The sequence below is a fragment of the Etheostoma spectabile genome, chromosome 11 (assembly GCF_008692095.1).
Source record: "Etheostoma spectabile isolate EspeVRDwgs_2016 chromosome 11, UIUC_Espe_1.0, whole genome shotgun sequence".
NCBI classification, from domain to species: Eukaryota; Metazoa; Chordata; class Actinopteri; order Perciformes; family Percidae; genus Etheostoma; species Etheostoma spectabile.
In genome coordinates, this window is record NC_045743.1 from 8,200,651 (window position 1) to 8,218,659 (window position 18,009).

Below are 18,009 nucleotides of genomic sequence, written 5' to 3' on the forward strand. Positions count from 1 at the left end.
AAGCAATTAGAGTCTAAGTGTGTCACAGAACTTTATTTGGAAAGCCACAGTGCCACCTCATAGGTTTGTCCTGGTGCAGAGCCTTTTTCTCCTCATGACTGGGTGCTTCTATAACTGTAGTAAGGCACAAAAAGCAAGGAAAACAGGAAATCCACTTCAATTATCTTTTTGTTTTGACTTTTGAAATAACTACAAGAGAGAAAGCAGCTGGTGTAGTTTGTATTAGACGAGGGAACAAGTAGACTTGAATGCTTTAAGGACTGGGCCTACGCTGTGTGGTGGGTCCTCCCTAGAGTCACACAGGTAAAGCAGGCCAGATGGAGTCGTTTAACACTTTGTCAGCTCACTACAGAAATGATTAAATGGCTAAATATTATTTGGCTATGTGCAATTGCTGATCTAGTTTTCCTGCACACCTCACTGAATGGATTAAAGGCATTTACTTATAACTTTAAGCTTGACCATCTGGTTGGTTGCAAAGTTAACACATAAAGCAGTCTCTATATTAGCTGACACTTTTAAGTTTCCAGTTTTGGGGATCATTTTTTTTAAACTCATTTAAAATGATTTCACTCCTCTGCTGTGCCAGTGTGCCATTGATTCTACCTGTTGAGCTTTTTTCCAACTTTCAGAACTGAACAGACCACGGAGAAATGATCTATTCACTTACATAGATATCACAGCAATGAGGAAAGTTCAGAAGGCCAGCTGAGCCCCATGAGTAGGCCTATTAAGTTCTGTCAGTCTGAAAGTGCTTAACACTTCAACAGCAGTCAAGTGACAGCAACTTTAGAAGTGCAAAATAATGCAACAAAACAAATCGTCTCACGCATAAATCATTATCTTGACAATGATTTACACAACAAGCAATATGATAGAGTAAGTTCTGCAAATCATACTGTACCTGATATAGGTAGAAGCAAGGGAACAGCTGCAATCCAACACGAGGGCAAATTGTCTTGGTGATAAAATGCAAAAGCAGAAAGCGACCAGAGGAGGATACTGCAGGCCATGGCTGGATACACGTTGCTAACGCCTGTTTTCACCGCGGTTGGAGTTCGTCTGCGGACTTGCAGCGCTCTAGTCGTAAGGTGGCTACCGCCGCTTTTACCTTTTTTTCCCCCAGTCCTGTGCAGTTCACTATATGCAGCTGGAAGAATGTCGACGTGGAGCTGCCAAACGTGAACGCGTGTTCATGAGCGCGCATGAGGGGGGAGAGAGAGAAAAAAAAGAAGCCTTTTTAGTGTAATTTCACGCAGTGGCACAGTGGGCTGCACTTTAGTGTGAGGTTCTTTACAGATAGGTGCTACAGCCAGGACTGGGCTACTATAGTCTGTCTTATTACCTTGACATATTTCAAAAGACATTTAATTAGCCTACATCTCGATCCAACTTCTTACTTACGATAAGGTGTCAGAAATGTAGACCTAATTAACTTGTACAAGCCTCAACAACTTTCTTAAATAGCAGTGACCATTTGAAATTACAAAATTAGCAGTTGAGAGCATATCAGAGAAGTAGATCCTTTTCTTTAATAAAAGTAGCAATACAACAAGGTGCATTCAAAATTGTAGGCTACTTTAGTAAAAGTGCAAGAGTATGATCAACAAACTTAAATCATTCAAATTAAAAGTACTATGTAGAAATCCTTCTTCCAGTCTATATTATTATAGTAGGTTAGTCTACAGTACATTATTGGTTATTAGTGGTTTTTCATTACGGATGCATTCATGTTGTATAATTTAAATGTTATACAGTAGCTTGTCAATGTTGAGCCAAATTTAGCATCTATTTACTGCTGGGTTGTTTTATCTAGTGGTGGAAGAGGTTTCCAGATTCTTTACTTTAGTAAAAACAGTAATACAACAGTTTAATGATATTAAATTTGAGTGATTGCACTCAAAACCTCATGCACCAGAATACGCCCATTAAGATTAAATATGGCATTATAGAAAATGTTATTGGAATATTATTACTGATGCATTAATGTGTAAGCAGCCTTTTAACGTTGCAACTGGTCGACGTGGAGCAACTACTTCATACTGTTTGGCAGTTCAATGCAATATGTTTTATAAACTTATCTCGGATCTTAAGTAGGCCTTTAGTAAGTACAGCTGGTAAATAAATGTAGGTTAACGAATGCAATATTGCCCTCTGAAATATAGTGGAGTAGAAGTAGCCTAAAATTAAAATACTTACAGAAAGAACAAGAACCTCAAAATTATAATAGACTACAGTACTTCAGCTAATATACTCCGTTACATTTCACTTAGCAGAATCATATTTTATAAATATATTATGTGTTTGTAAAAATCTTGATCTGCATAGTAGCCTATACGCTAAGTAGCATGCTTGCATGTAGTATGGTGGGCAAAAAGAGAGTGGTTCCATCTAAAGTAGAATATTTGTCCAATCGCCTACCTCAAAGTTAAGTGCAGTAGGACTTAAGTAAATACTGAAATGTAAATTTCCACCACTGGTGTACACCCTACTAAGTAAGTTTACAATCACTTTTTTTTTTAAATCCCATATGCAATGCTGCTTTAATAAACAGCATTATAACAACACATCATTGTCATCAGTTACCACTACAATGCAATTGAAATAAACATGTCGCCTTCCAAAGCCAGTGGTGAAAAGCAATAACATCTACTCACACTCTACTTTATCAGGCAGTTATGAAGCACTTCACTTGAAGTCCTTAACTTGAGTATTTCCATGTTATACTGTTCCATTACAGTACCGTATATAACAGTTATTAGTTATTTTTTAGATTAAGATGTCACATAAAAAACACACGATCAACAAATATTAACATTAATATTAACAAAACATGATCTATTATTATTAAACTACCCAAAAAGTGTTAGCTGTGTAAGCAGTTTAAATCAGCTCCACCTCGACTAACAATAATTAAGTAGGCCTACATGCTTACATGTCAATGCATCAATAATTATAATCTAAAACGATATAGTAGGCTACTGTAGTATGCACTGACAGGGAACATTCTGCACAATGATTACTTTTACCGTACATTGTGTTGTGTTGTCTCCTCGCAGCTCTGTTACAATCTCCCAGCTGTCAGTGGATGTATTCAGTGTTTCCACGAGGACATTAGGGCCCCAGGGCGTCCGCATCCACACCGGGAACGTGAACCAGCAGGGGGCGCTATGCACCAATCAAAACTGGTGATGGCGGAGTTTAATTAGAAACGAGAACGTGGTTCTTAGTTTTATAATTACATATCAGCTGGCATTTTAGCACTTAGGAATGTAAAAGTGATTCTCAGATGGGCCAAATAATAAAAGATTAGGCCTAATCTTTTTGTGGTTTTAATGGTTTTCAGACGACCAGTTCGTTTTATTTAATTTATTTCTAAAAAGATCATTTAAGGGTTAGGCTATTGCAACTTTAAAATACACAAAGATGGGTAATGCCTTATGCATTATGCAACAAACAAGTCCATTTACTCCCTTATGTTTTCTTTCAAATGTGTAAAATATAAAGAAATGGCTTACATTATAGATTAAAGTCTTCCTTATCACATAAACACAGAATGATGCACATTAATCATTTTTTAATGCAGATGTTCTTGATTTTACCATGTCCCCAATGCAAAGTCAACTCTACACGAACAAGATTTGAGCCAAATAACATTAAAAATGTTATTGTATTATCATATAGCCTACGTCAAACTATCTCTGTTTACACATGATGTGTATATAAGGAAGAACTACACATTTACTATAACCCACCCTGTTATGGTTCCACCCTCTGCCTAGTGTAAACCAGTAGGCCTACACCCATAAGGATTATACATGATTGAGTACTATTCTTTTTTTATTTCTTGAAAAGTTATGATGCCGAAAAGTTGCTCTATAACAGGAATGATCCAACTATGTGCATATGCTGTTTTGTTTTTGTTTTTGTTTTTTATAGTCGATGGGTTTAAACTGGTGACCAGTGTATTCAGTGGATGGGCGTAGCCTACATTGCTCAGCCCAGCTGGCTCCACGCGCATGCACCAACAGCTCTTATAGGCCGGTGTGAGGGGGACGATCCCGGCGCCGCAGCTCGAGGCGGGGGGGGGGGCGGGTCATCGTTTTCGTAATGTTCATTTTAGCTTTAAGGAAGCAATTTTGCTCGGCTCAGCTGCTGCGACGGACTCTATCGGCTTCGGACCGCTCGCCATTTTAATCTGCCATCTGAAGGAATAACACACATACCGTATTTATCGATCAATAGGCGTTTCTTTACCGCCACACAGATCTCCATGATGATGGAAATGGAGGTGACGCATTCCGGTCAACAGGTAAATAGAGTATTTCTTAAAAGTGATCACTAGACATTGACTGCTAACTTTCTTTGCTACTGATCTGATAGAGGGACAGAGACGTCCAGGTAAACTTTTTATTGTTTGCTATAGCAGATTCAATCATCGTAACGCAGTGACAAGCTTGTTATGGCGTATTAAGAGATTATTATTTAGAAACAACAGCTCCAACGTGGGAAAGATCATACAAAATACACCGTGAGCCGGGCTTTCTCATAGATATATTAAGGTTGTTCTCTGGACAGCTTTCTCTTCTGCAAGTCATTCCTAGTGACGCGTGTCCTCGACAGGAAATACAATCTTATTACAAACCCGGCTGATATCTTAGTGTCCATGCTGTTACTTTGAATACAATTCAATATTTAATCAATTTTGACAAGTTTGGTAAGAGTCTCATGAGCTGTATTCTCGTAATTGACTCCCTTCTCCCCCGCCCACTTCTTCCTCCAGGCATGTGATATCCCATATCTGAACTAGACATGCGTGGAGGATTTCTTCACTTTTGTCTCTTGTCGTTACAGTGTATTTTAAATTGTAAAAAACAAACACAAACCCCTCAGTCCAGCCTTGTTTTGTTTATAGGCTACACATTGAATGTGATATGTTGAATATGGGATTTTTTTTCTCATGTGTTATATGCCTTATATGTTTGTGTTTGGTTAAACCTGTTATAAGTAGCCTAAGGGCCGGTGAAAGTACACGGTTGACAGAAGAGGGTCCAAAAGGGCTGTTTTGCAGCATGTGTCCCTGTGTTTCATTATCCTTGGTCAAGCATGTCCAGCGAGTTGTGATGAAAGAAGTTGAAACAAACCACTGGAGTCAGTTTCCCTTTGAGGCCCTTGTTTTAAGATGAAAAGAGGTAACCGAACAACTCATAACACTTCAGTATTACTTCTGTATCACCCAGTTTGATAACCACAGGGACTATTAAATCAGACAGGACCATTAGCTATTAGTTTGGTTTGTTTTCAAAATGTCTGGTTGTGTTTAATATTTTTTCTGGTAATTGGGAGTTGTGTGTCTCTGTTCTGCATATTTTGCCAGCATATTAGCTAAAGGGATGTTGTTTGGCTTGTACGGCTGTGTATCGTGTAGCAGAGGCGACTGGGAAATCAGTCATTTTATGAGCCAGTTTCCTTGTTCTAGTTCCAATCCAGGTCATGTACAGCCACATACTTATACCATACCAATTATAACCGGATTTTACACATCCTCACATGAACACAATCTATTTGGTACTAGTACAGAATATGAGCTATGATTGGGGAAATGGTTTGGTTCAGACATGGTTGACATTATGTAAGAATGTGATTAATCAGTGACAGTGAAACGGCTGATTGAACTGCCCCTGCGTGGGTGACAGAACTTTTTTTAGACATGGAATTATTTCTTAAAGGACTTGTATGACTTGTTAGGTATGATTATAAGGTGTGACAAACAGACAGGAGTGTGGTTTATTAGTTTGGAAAACACGAATAACCAGACGCACCACTTAGACATTTAAGGCTACTTCCTCATTCCTGCAGAAGCCATAATGTCTGGTTGTGTGCTCGCCTCTCACTCTGCGTATGGTTCATAGTAGACAGCCTTAGTGACGTGTAATCCTTCAGTGGTCATGCTTTTGATGCAACATTGAGTCAAAGAGGGTTAGTGGGTCTTTTTTTTTGCAGTACCACAGCTGTAGTCATAAAAACATGTTTTGGTATAATATATATATATATATATATATATATATATATATATATATATATATATATATATATATATATATATATACACTGTGTACATGTGTGTATGTGCTTGTTTGCTATTATTATTGTTTAAACAACCATATTGTACATATTTGTTTTTGTATTTATTTAATATGGTTATGTATGCACCATCCACCAAGGCAAATACTTTGTATGTGTTACTTGGCATTAAATCATTTTCAGATTTTGATGAGTTTATGGATATTTACCACACACCCCATTTTCTTTGAATAAAAAACAATCAAAATAGAAAACATTCTTATACAGTATTCTGCTCAGCGTCACAGCCTCTTTATTCTTCTTTGTACTTTATTTTTCTTCAGTTCCCTCTTGGCTTCCTCCGGGCTATGTGTGTTTTGGCCATTTGACCGACTTCAAGCATTAAGAAGCCTTTCCCATAAGTTCTGTTTATACACATATCTGAGGAACAAACAAGTCACATGCCCAGACAAGTTTCTTGTGAACCAGTGTCTTGGGTTTATGCAGCGTCCATGGGCCTTTTGAAATGGTTTCCTTCTGTAAATCATTTCTGTGTAAAAGACCCAAGGAAGAGGGCAGCGCAGTTTATCTTGAACGCTCTTGTTTAAAAAGGAAAATAACATTCAGCCTGTGAGTGGAAATCTACAGGAAACTGTATCAAAATATCCTCAGTTGTTAATATGCTGTTTCTAACATTCTGTATTGTCAGCAGCACTTCATGTGTAAATAAGAAATGTAGGACAAAATAATTTGTGCAGTGATGAGACAGAACACGCTGAGGTCATCTATTAATAGTTGTAGTTATTTACTTAAAGACATAACAGGAAGGAAAACAATAAAACAAGGTCTGCAATTCCACCCAGCAACAGATCTACAGCCAAATATAGCCTTTAAGGAATTTTAATTTGTATTTATTGTACAAGCATCGTGGTACCAAACAACAACTATACACATACCTTTTAACTTCCTGTTTTAAAAAAATGCTTTTAATATGAAATAATGTTTAAGATTTAACTTTAGTACTTTTAGAGACCGAAACTAACATGGAGTCAATTGTGCAAAAATTGATTTAGAGTGTGCCCTTTGTGAGTTTGAATGAGACAAATGAATTCACACCTCGGTGTAATCAGATGGGTAATGAACACTTCCCTTGGAAAGAGTATCAAGTGAAGATACGTGTCTTGTGCTGGCGTGTGGTGGCAACACGGGAAACAGAGAAGTACATTGATTATTCATGCGGCTTCTCCCCCTTGACTTTAGTGCCAGTGTTGTTGTTAGTGAACAGATACTGAGAGACAGGGTGTGGCGGGTGCCGCTGCCACTCTTCACAGCACGGCGCGCTCTTCCTTGCTTCAATGCTGCTCACATTCTCACTGCAAGACAACATGGCAAGACAACATGGCTCACAGCTCTCTAAACTGATCTGTGGTTTTCTTTCTAGGACATGGAGCTGATTGACATACTGTGGAAGCAGGACATTGATCTCGGCGCCAGGCGTGAAGTTTATGACTACAACCATCGTCAGAAAGAACATGAGCTGCGGAGGCAGCGGGAGCTGGAAGAAGAGAAGCAGCAGCATCTGGTCCTGGAGCAGGAGAAGGCCCTGCTGGCACAGCTACAGCTTGACGAGGAAACGGGAGAGTACATACCCCGCCCGCCACCCAGCGCCCCACTGCCTTCGGCTGTCGCACCTCTAGAGGTTACACAGGTACATTTCCATGGCCATCATTACTCATGTCAGAGGTAGACTACTCCCACCTCATTTTATAGGCTGCAGCGATGTCGTAGCTAGGTAACCACTCATCCTGCAAATTACAGAAACACAGGTGGGTCTGTAGTTTTGCATGAGCATATTCTGCTTTAGAAACCATTCCACTGAGACATAAGTTCTAATATAAAATGATGCGCTGTTTTTAAAAGATGGTGTGCCACAAAGGATGCTAGGTGGTAAAGTTGTATTTTTACCTTTCTTGCAGAATGTCAGCTTCCCAGAGGAGAACGCTGACACCATGTCATTTGATGAATGTTTGCAACTTCTGGCAGACACGTTTCCTGTAGAGGAAACTGAGGTAAGAACATTGAATTATTATTACTACTTAATATTATTGAATGCGCATAGCTTAAAGCCTTTAACATGGCTCTCAGTTGTATAAAATACATTTTCTTGTGTTTGTCTGACAGAACCCCTCAGTTTGCGTGGACACAACTGCTGTTTCTGCACCCATGATGCCCCCTGAGCAGCCAGCTGTGCCACTGGCCACCCTATCCCCAGGTCCACTACTACCACCACCACCATCACCACCACCACACAGGATGTCCCTGGATTTGGAGCAGGCCTGGATGGAGCTTTTGTCCCTCCCTGAGCTGCAGGTATAATACACGGATTTGCCGCCTCAATGGCGGGGTGTTTAGCATTGTGGAACAAATACCCAAAGAATGCATCAATGGACTGGAGTCTGGCAGTAGAGGACAAACACATTTTTGTTCCGGTGAGAGTGGTGTGTCATACACGTGATGTTGCATCTGACTCATTCCACTGTGATAGTTTTATGGTTAAAACCTATTTAAATTTTTAATTTTTTTAGAAATTTGGGGAGGTGGGTGTTGACAATGTGATGCAGTTTATATGATTAGTAGCCACCAGCACGAGCAGAAGAAGTCATGCTGTTTAGAGAAGGTGTGGCAGTCTTAAAACCTTTACTTTTTGGCAGCAACGGAAGGATTTGCATACACAATAGTTTTTAATTCGCTGCCTTATTAGTTTTGTTTCAAAGAAGCTCAAATTTGCATTAGCTTCTCACTGTGGACTGGACTACAATCCTAACTGTACAGCTTACATAGAATTGCATTAGTTGCTCTGGCAAGCTGCTGGTAAGACTTTACACTGTAGAAAAAAGGGGATGTGTGTGAAACTGGGAAGATTGGTATTTTCTTTTTATTTGTATGACTAATTGATCAATTTTAACATCAGGGTATGTAGTTGGTCTTAGAAATTACAATCTGCTGCATTGCGCTACACCCAGCACTACCAGCAGTTCTAAGTGAAATACCAATCACTTGGAACAACTGCACAGCTAAAAGCTCCAGGATTGAAACCTTGTTTAGGGAAGATAATTATAAAAAAAAAAAAAAGTATCAATTTATATCGGTCATCACAATGTGCCACAGATAATGTTTTGGAAGAAACTGTAGTTTTATGAATGAGCACATACCGTACATGCATCCACCACAACACAAACTTGTTGATATTTTTATATTCACTCTCTTTTGGAACTTCTACTGTAAAATGTTGACTGTATTTACTTTAATGGTACTTTACCTTTTTTTCTAGCAATGCCTGAGCATGCAAATGGAGGACACACTTGAGATCCCAACTTATCCTCTTCCAAACAGCCCTGAAGTGCAGCATCCAAACTACACTTTTTACCCCATGACCAATCTCACAGACAGAGCACCAAACAGTTTAAATGTTTGTCCTGCAGAGTTTATGAATACATTTGATGTCTCTGTTCCCAGTATGGTCCCACCAGACAATCTCAGTCTGATGAAGGCAAAGGCTCCTCAGTTAAATGCTAAATTCCCTGCAGAAAATTTCTGTGACATATTTTACCCCAATGCCATTCTGGAAAAGAGTAGTGGTCAACATGGCCTTGAAGGAAATGAAAGTAATGCTATGTCAGATATCCCAAACAAGTCTCCTTTCACACCAGTGGACATTTACAGCCTCTCAGCTGGAGATGCATTTGACAGAAGCAAAGAGAATCTGACAGCAGAATTGCCAGACTCAGATTCAGGAATCTCTTCAAACATAAGTCCAAATGCTAGTTCATCTGGGAAGTCTGTGTATGGAGATGAGTCCTTTGGTTACAGCGATTCAGACATGGAAGAGATGGACCACAATCCTGGAAGTGTAGAATCTGACTATTCAGAGATGTTCTTACTCAATTTCCAACCCGATGATCTTCAGCGGGCAATTCCTTTATCTGCACCAATGGGGCAGTCACAACAGCAGGAAAAGAAACCCAAACAACACAAGACATACCCGGCTGAGGAGAACGGCCACAACAACGCCCCCTTCACCAAAGACAAGCAGAAGAAACGCTCGGAAGTGCGTCTCTCCAGAGACGGGCAGAGGGCTAAGGCCCTCAAAATCCCTTTCACTGTTGACATGATTACCAATCTGCCTGTTGATGACTTCAACGAGATGATGTCAAAGCACCAACTGAACGAGGCCCAGCTGGCCCTGGTCAGAGACATACGCCGCCGGGGCAAGAACAAGGTAGCGGCCCAGAACTGCCGAAAGCGCAAGATGGAGAACATAGTGGGTCTGGAGAGCAACCTGGACTCACTGAAGGAGGAGAAGGAGCGTCTGCTGGAGGAGAAGAGCAAAAACATCACAAACCTGAAGGAAATGAAACAGCAACTCAACAGCTTGTACCTGGAGGTCTTCAGCATGTTGAGAGATGAGAAGGGCAATTCCTACTCCCCCTCCGACTACTCCCTCCAGCAGTCAACTGATGGCAACGTCTTCTTAGTTCCTCGCATCAAAAAGACTTTCATGAAGAGCGAAGACAGCGTCTTATCTCCTTTGTAATATGGTCCTGCATTGCAATAACTTTGTAGTGTTTCCGCTCTAAAACATTAGTAACTCAGCTTATTTAGTGTATAGTTTTTTGCTCACTTCTCTTCTCTTGAATGTTATATTTTTGATATTTTACTTCTTTTGTACTTGGGATAGCTTAAACAGATTCTTTAACCAATATTCTTTGTAAATATAAACATTACTTGCTTTTGAGATTGGTACAACTGTTACTGTATGTGTATATATTGTATATATATTATATTTCTGTATGCTAATTTTTAAATCATTGTTACTCATATTTTATAACTGTCTTTTATGATTTGCTGCATAGGTTCTTTTACAAAACCTTGACTTCTGTGCTTTTCAATAAAGTATTCCTATAGCTATGCAGCCTCCTATTTTCTGAAAGAACATTGTGTGGTGTACTATGGCCCGCACCAGATTGATACCAGATGGATATATGGTCGAAGGAATGATTACATAACTTACCACATGTTCAAATCAGTTCTGGACTTGAAGGTTCTTTAACCAAAGGGCATACAAATAAGCAAATAAAAGGAATATTGTACTGTACTGACACTACAGAGTTACTGACTTAAAAAACATTTACAATCTGTTTGCTTTTTATTAGAGCCAGCTAGTTAGTACCCTAGATCTTTGAATACTGCAAAACTCTTGTTGCAAAAGAAATCCCACCCACTTCATTCGTATGTTACACAACAAAGAGCACAATTATCACCTACAGTAGAACATGCTCAGTGAAAACCATGCATGACAACTTCACAATGATCCAACCCCAAAAGCATATTCAAAGGTAAAGCCCTACGCAATCAGTATGTGCACTAAGTAAACTTTCACACACAAACATTACCTTTGATCACCCAGCCCATTTTCTGCTCTCACCGCAAACTTCATAGGGGGTGTGGCAAACTAAACCGGTTTGAGACTCAAGGACAATGCAACCTTTTCCCTTTGAGAACAGTTGTATTTTACAAACAAACATTTACAGCTCAGCTTTTCAATTTCAGAAATAAAACACTCAAGTCATGAAACATTTTTATTTAAGAGCACAAATAACACTTAACATATCTTACTGTTAGGCCAACATAGTTTATTGACACTGGTGTGCTTTTGCCAAGCACAGCTTTATTCTGTGTAATTGAGTTGGTTGTTCTACATTCCTCTACAGAAACTCTATCCTTAAACGGATAAAAAAAACCATCATCAGGCATTGTTCTTTATTTTTAGACTGAGTAGACATATACGTGTATTTGTGTATACTCTGTCATAACATCGTTGGTAAGTTTCAACTCGTGACAACAGTTCCTCTCTGATGATACAGTTTGTCCATGTTTCTGTATGTTCATTTGACTGCCTGTCATGTAAAATTGTTTAATAGATCAAAAATGGGGCATCACAGGGAGATGCCCCTGTGATTAATGCAGAGAATTTGACATGAAGCCTTAGATGTTTCATGTCGTTTTAAAAATGGCTTAGAAAGTGCTGATTACCAACTTTATAAACAGACAACTATGTTTGCGTTATACTTATATGGCCTGCCTTTCGTAGTAATAATCAAGTAACCTATTTTTCCCAGCTTGGCATTCGTAAAAACACTCAGTGGCCACCTTATTAGGTACACATGTACAATCTAATGCAATCCAATACAACAGTTTTGCCATCAATTCTACTTCTATTTTATTTTTTTATTAGTGCTATAATATTTTAAAAATTAAGTCCACTTCTAGGATGCCAATAATCTTTGTTTTGACATTGACATTAAGTTGGTAATTCAGTGTTTTAACACTGAGGTTATACTAGTGGTGATGTAACTAGACATTATATTAAGAAGTGTTCTGCCCTCATCATGTGTAGAGGACAACTATTAGAAACACTTCTCAATATAATGTAGTCCAGCACTCCGCGACCCTTTAACTGTGATCTCAGTAATAAACATGTAATTGAATTTATACATTTCCGACAATGTCAACAAAAGCTGAACTTCGTAAAGGCAGAATTCATGCAAGACCTGCTGTGAATTGTAATACATTGTATAGGTGTGCCTAATAAGGTGAGTGTAAATACTCTAACATCTTTTCCAAGCATGATCATTTGTTATTTCCCCAAAGGTGCTTCATCACAACCAACTTTATCAGCACTATCTGACTGATAGCAAAGGTAATAAAACATGGAAACATATTTTGCCCTGAGGGTATTCCAAGTTGTGCGGTGAAGGTTGTAGGCTGATTCTGGTCAAAGTGGAGCGATACTGGGTGTCATACTGCTCATTTTACCTTAAAGGAACCCCTGCACCTTGTATAATCACCATGTGCACTGTTAGATTACAATATATGCAGCCTTGGATAATATTTTGAAAAGTCTTACCCATCCAGAACCTTCCATGTTATCAGGTCTTTACAGATTTTCAGCAAGAAGAGAATGCCTCTTTCCACATCTGCAAATCAAGCAAAGTAGTTACTCTTACCTGCTCCATCTTCTTAAGTCAGGTTTTTTGTGAAATACTCACTCCCTTTTCTTGTTAATGTCTGAAAGCTAGCATTTGCGGGTAAAACTGCAGTATCTCTGACTTAACAGGATCTCCAATGTGTCCAGGAACTAGTCTTTCTTCGCTAGCACCAGTTGCTTGAGGGTTTAGCTAGCCTTGAAAGAGATAGATGCTCACTACCAGGACCGACACTGCAAGCTTCCTCCATGGGCGTGGTGCTCGATGCTGCCTTCTCCCTTCTCTCTCAAAATGCTGACTGGTCCACTGTGCTGGGGCTGAAGACGTCCTGTCTGACAGTCATCTGCAATCTTCCACACTAGCGATGCTGAGGGCCCAACTGCAGGTGCTTGTGGCCGTTATAATTCTACTTGCTTACCACTGGTATAGATGGTGTATGGACCCCTGCCCTAGGACTACCCACAACTCCCTAGTCATTGACCCTTGTACAAGTTATTACAGTATTTACACTATTTTACGAACAAACGTTCTAAATAATGCTCCCAAAAGAGGACAAAGTTGTGGACAGGCTGATTTGCTAAACTTCACAGTCACAATGTGCAGGCAACAGATAAATGAATAACTTATTGGATTCTGAACCAATGACGCACTGAACCTTGTGTTAATTTACTACACAATTTTATTCGGTCTTTTTCTTCTAATGAAAATATGCGAACAATCTAGAAGTGAGTGAGGGATTCCCTTAATTCTAATCCAGACCGCATATATTTGTTGACACTGGTACTACGAAGAATTTACATACTGTGCTTCACATACAAAATCAAAATACACTTGACACTTGCAATTGAGCAATCATAACTTCAGAAAGAAAAAAATTAGTAATTCTAGATCATCTGAGGGCCTAATAGAACTATGCTATACGAAAAAAAACAGGTTAAAAGACAAAAGATTAAATTGGCCAGCAGAAAACTAACTCATAAAAATAAAAAAAGATATTAAGAACTGACTTCAGATAAACAAACAAAAAAATATTCTTTACCCCTGATACCATAATACACACACAAAAGGAAAATAGCTTGGTTGGGACACATCTATCACAATTAGGGAAGAGTATCATCTGCACTCAGGTCTTGTGTATACAGTCCTTTTTCGATAAACTTCTCCAATTTAGCTGCAGTAATGTCTGACTTTTGTGTTCCTCTAATGCTTTCAGATGACTGCCTCAAAGTAACCTGCAGCTTTCCTGACAACTCCTTTGCTCACCTCCTCGCCTCTCCTGCTAAGAACTGAAGCCTGTTGAATGGATACAGGATAGAACAAATAGTTATTCTGCACTTTCATGGGCTCACTCTGTACGGTGGTACGAGGGTGGTGTGGAACTGAATGCAACTTACCAAAACACGAAATAATTAATATCGCCGTGAGCCATAGCCACCTCCGCCACCACCACCAGAGCTGTAGCCACCTGTAGTTAAGGAAAGGTCAATGCAAAATAACTTAGATACTCTCTCAAGGAGAAATTAAGTTATATCATTGGGTTTTGAAGGGTAAAACTCACCGCCATAGGGTCCACCCGAGTTTCTGCCCCCAAAGTTGTTTCCCTTCATGGGCCCATAGTTGGACTGCTGTCCACCATAATTTCCAAAGTCGTTGTAATTTCCACCTCCTCCATATCCTGAAGACATGTCAATTTAAGGTAAGTCTTGATTTCAGGTGTTTAATAGAGCATGTTTTCCATGCATAACATCTAGCACTTAGTTTATCAAAATTCTGGAGTCTTTTTTTACCTCCGTCATTGCCTCCGTAACCACCATCGCAGCTGCCACCAAATCCCCCACCCTGGTTGCCATACCCTGGACCACCACCACCACCACCTCCATAGCCCCCTCGACCCCCTCCATAACCTGGTCCTCCACCATAATTTCCTCCTGGACCTATAACAGTGAAAAAAAGCAAACATACAACATAACCTTATTCATAACTGTGATATGTTGGAACACTGTTGGAAAAAAATGTTTAAAGACAAAACTGTTATGTAAGTGAGCAAGGATATTAAACCCATTATTGAATTTAAATATTTCACACCTCCTGAGTAGAACTTTATCAGAACTCACCATTGTCAAAATCATCGCCATAACCACCTCGTCCTCCACCATAGCCACCTAAAAATCAAAGGTAAAACATATTATGTACGAAAACTGTGACCACCAAACTTTGTTGTGACTGTGACAACTGACAGAAATGACAATGCATTTCTACTTCACTGCAATGTAAAAAAGACAAGTTTCTGTCACCTCTGACTGTTGCTTGACATTTATTTTGTCCGACAAAAGAACTCTTTAATTGTGGGTTTAGCAGAGTTAAAACATAAAGCGTTTACAGAGAGTTGGTGGCGACAGAACTGAGCTTCGCCCTGCCTAGACCAAGCTGAGTAACTATGGGCATGCACCATTTTTACTTTCTATAGTGTGTCATTGAGGATGTAAAACTTAAATTCTGCAACCCCTACTGATATGTAAACAACACAATACAATGTACTTGCATTAGAATGATTAATGCCAGCGGCATTTTCATCTGGCATGCAAACACTACTCACCTCGACCAAAGTTGCCACCACCTCCAAAATTACTTCCTCTCCCCATGAAGTTTCCAGATCCTCCACTCCTGCCTGAATGTAAAAGGTGTCATTTTAGAGCTGATTACCACATCAACTGTCAGCTGCAAACAGTATATATATATAACAGTGGCTAGCAAGTATAACTTTACTTTATAATTGATGGTGTGCTTACCCCTGGTAGTGGATATAGCACTCATTTCCTGTTTTGAGAGAGCTTTTCTGACCTCACAATTGTGGAAGTTGATTGTGTGGAATTTCTGGGCTATAAAAAAAACAAGAAGAAAAATTACACTTACAAATCATTGCTTTATGTTTACTAACAGCCTCCTAAACTCTGAAGTCTCAACTACATACCAACAATTTTGTCTACAGTGTCATGATCATCAAAGGAGACAAAGCAGAATCCTCTTTTCTTCCCAGTGGAGCGTTCCTCCATAATGTCAATGCACTCAATCTTTCCATATTTCTCAAAATGCTCCCGAATGTGGTACTCCTCAGTGTCCTCCTTAATACCACCAACGAAGATCTTCTTCACTGTCAGATGGGCGCCTGGTTTATTAGAGTCCTGAAACAGAGTGTATCGATGAGCAAACACCAAACAATATCGTTGTAGTAGCTGCGTTCTGGTCTGAAACTTGTTTACCTCTCTGGACACTGCCCTCTTGGGTTCAACAACTCGGCCATCAACTTTATGAGGCCTTGCTTTCATGGCTTCGTCGACTTCCTCTACAGCGGCGTATGTCACAAAGCCAAACCCTCTTGATCTCTTGTTGTTGGGGTCCCTCATCACCTAGAAACAACACGATACACAATGGTAGTGTGAACAGTTTAACTGGACTATAGCTGTGTTTATAACTCAATATGTTGTTTATCATTATCTAAGGGCATATTTTGCCACATAGTACATTGAAAATACGTACCACACAGTCCGTGAGAGTTCCCCATTGTTCAAAATGGGCCCGTAAACTTTCCTCAGTGGTTTCAAAGCTCAAACCTCCAATAAACAGCTTTCTGAGTTGCTCGGGTTCTTTAGCTTCACGGTCCTATTAATGCATAACAAAAAAATAAATATAATTGCATCTGTAAATAGTGTTACGCGAAACTAGTTGAAGAAACTACAGCATTGTTATATAACGTTAATGTGATCCTACAGATGAATGCATGCACAAATATCTGCAAATATAACGTTGCCAGTGTTGATAGTAGGCCGTTTCGTAACGTTACCCATTGTATCGACAGAATAAGCTTACGTTAATGTTAAACTACAACGTGTAAAATTAGGCTGTCAAATAGCCCCAGTGCACGAACAAAACATATCATGGCGACATTACATATATTAAGTTTATACAAATGAACGTTAGCCAGTCTAAGGCCCGCAGGAGTTAGCTTGAGCGGCGAGCTAACGTTAGCTTAACGCTACTTCACTACTGCTGCAGGTTGAGCACTGCGTTGTTACCAAAAGCCTCCATTTATCTATCAGCTATTACGAGTTATGTTGGTCAAAGAAACCAAACAACAATGTTCATTTAACAGCCAGCTGAAACAGTAGTAACACAAAGCACTCAGGTGATAACACTGCCTAAAATGTTAAGTTACTCTACTGTAATTTTGACAACCATTTGCTTATCTTAGTTTAGCTGCAGCGTTAGCTACCGTAGATACCGCTGAACCCTGAGCAACGTTAACGCGACAGTCAAGCTGTCACACCTTTCAATACAACACCGTGCATTCCTACGTCAATGTTGCAATTATGTACACGAGTTACACTAGATTAACCGCATTTTACAAATAACCGTATTTAATTTGCAATATTTCCGAACACTTCACCTCCATTTTGCAGATGTCACGGCCGCAGAACTGAGAGGGTCACGTGAACAGGAAACCAGTCTGGTTGTCACTCTGCAGACCGTCATGGATATGATTATGAATCAAAAAATTACAATGGCTATGAATGCATAAAATCATGAAAATTCTATGTAAATGAAGCATTGTTTCTTGTTAATATGTAAAGTTTTGTTTGCTCACGTTGTCCATGTTGCAGTAAAGCTTTGTGCAATAAATTAAAAAAAGATTGTTTGCGCCATCTACTGGTTAAACAGGGACACGTCTTGGCAGAACAACCACGACTCATCTCTCTCTCCAGCCTCAAGCCTGAACCGTTTGGCCAGACTCCATAATGTCTGGGACATTAAATTTAAAAAACACAGTTGGACCCGAAGTAACAAACAATTTTGGTGTGACTCAATGTTTGATAAGTGAGACTGTTGATTTAATTCTGATCTG

At 39.5% G+C, this 18,009-nt stretch overlaps 2 protein-coding genes and 1 long non-coding RNA gene across 4 annotated transcripts; 1 reads left to right on the forward strand and 2 right to left on the reverse strand.

The window, feature by feature from the left end:
• The first annotated feature begins 4,079 nt into the window (after nt 1-4,079).
• Nucleotides 4,080-10,657, forward strand: nfe2l2a (nfe2 like bZIP transcription factor 2a). The gene is made up of 5 exons (XM_032529606.1): nt 4,080-4,312; nt 7,505-7,771; nt 8,040-8,132; nt 8,245-8,433; nt 9,395-10,657. Exons 1-5 carry the CDS (start codon nt 4,274-4,276, stop codon nt 10,655-10,657), a joined length of 1,851 nt encoding a protein of 616 aa, XP_032385497.1. The 5' UTR covers nt 4,080-4,273.
• LOC116697957 (uncharacterized) lies at nt 6,850-8,183 on the reverse strand. Its single transcript, XR_004334086.1, has 2 exons — nt 8,029-8,183; nt 6,850-7,868 (listed from the first exon to the last, which is right to left on the reverse strand). It is a non-coding gene; the product is annotated as an uncharacterized LOC116697957 (long non-coding RNA).
• Nucleotides 10,658-10,752: 95 nt separating the features above from the next.
• hnrnpa3 (heterogeneous nuclear ribonucleoprotein A3) lies at nt 10,753-17,803 on the reverse strand. Of its 2 annotated transcripts, none has more exons than XM_032529608.1 (11): nt 17,554-17,803; nt 16,647-16,769; nt 16,370-16,516; nt 16,081-16,291; nt 15,899-15,988; nt 15,706-15,777; nt 15,224-15,271; nt 14,897-15,043; nt 14,668-14,784; nt 14,504-14,574; nt 10,753-13,100 (listed from the first exon to the last, which is right to left on the reverse strand). In XM_032529608.1, exons 1-10 carry the CDS (start codon nt 17,557-17,559, stop codon nt 14,519-14,521), a joined length of 1,017 nt encoding a protein of 338 aa, XP_032385499.1. In that variant the 5' UTR covers nt 17,560-17,803; the 3' UTR covers nt 10,753-13,100; nt 14,504-14,518. The 2 variants fall into 2 exon arrangements, with proteins under 2 accessions (XP_032385499.1, XP_032385498.1); XM_032529607.1 differs by lacking the exon at nt 10,753-13,100 and adding an exon at nt 13,775-14,402.
• Nucleotides 17,804-18,009: the final 206 nt, after the last annotated feature.

What these genes read in the sequence shown, in the direction of transcription:
- nfe2l2a (XM_032529606.1), top strand. Translation starts at nt 4,274, where the DNA reads ATGATGATGGAAATGGAGGTGACGCATTCCGGTCAACAG. An exon ending in TGACGCATTCCGGTCAACAG is followed by an intron (nt 4,313 to 7,504) that starts GTAAATAGAGTA and finishes TTTTCTTTCTAG; the next exon opens with GACATGGAGCTGATTGACAT. An exon ending in TGTCCCTCCCTGAGCTGCAG is followed by an intron (nt 8,434 to 9,394) that starts GTATAATACACG and finishes CTTTTTTTCTAG; the next exon opens with CAATGCCTGAGCATGCAAAT.
- hnrnpa3 (XM_032529608.1), bottom strand. An exon ending in TGCTATATCCACTACCAGGG is followed by an intron (nt 15,778 to 15,898) that starts GTAAGCACACCA and finishes TTTTACATTCAG; the next exon opens with GCAGGAGTGGAGGATCTGGA. An exon ending in TTACGGAGGCAATGACGGAG is followed by an intron (nt 14,785 to 14,896) that starts GTAAAAAAAGAC and finishes ACATGTCTTCAG; the next exon opens with GATATGGAGGAGGTGGAAAT.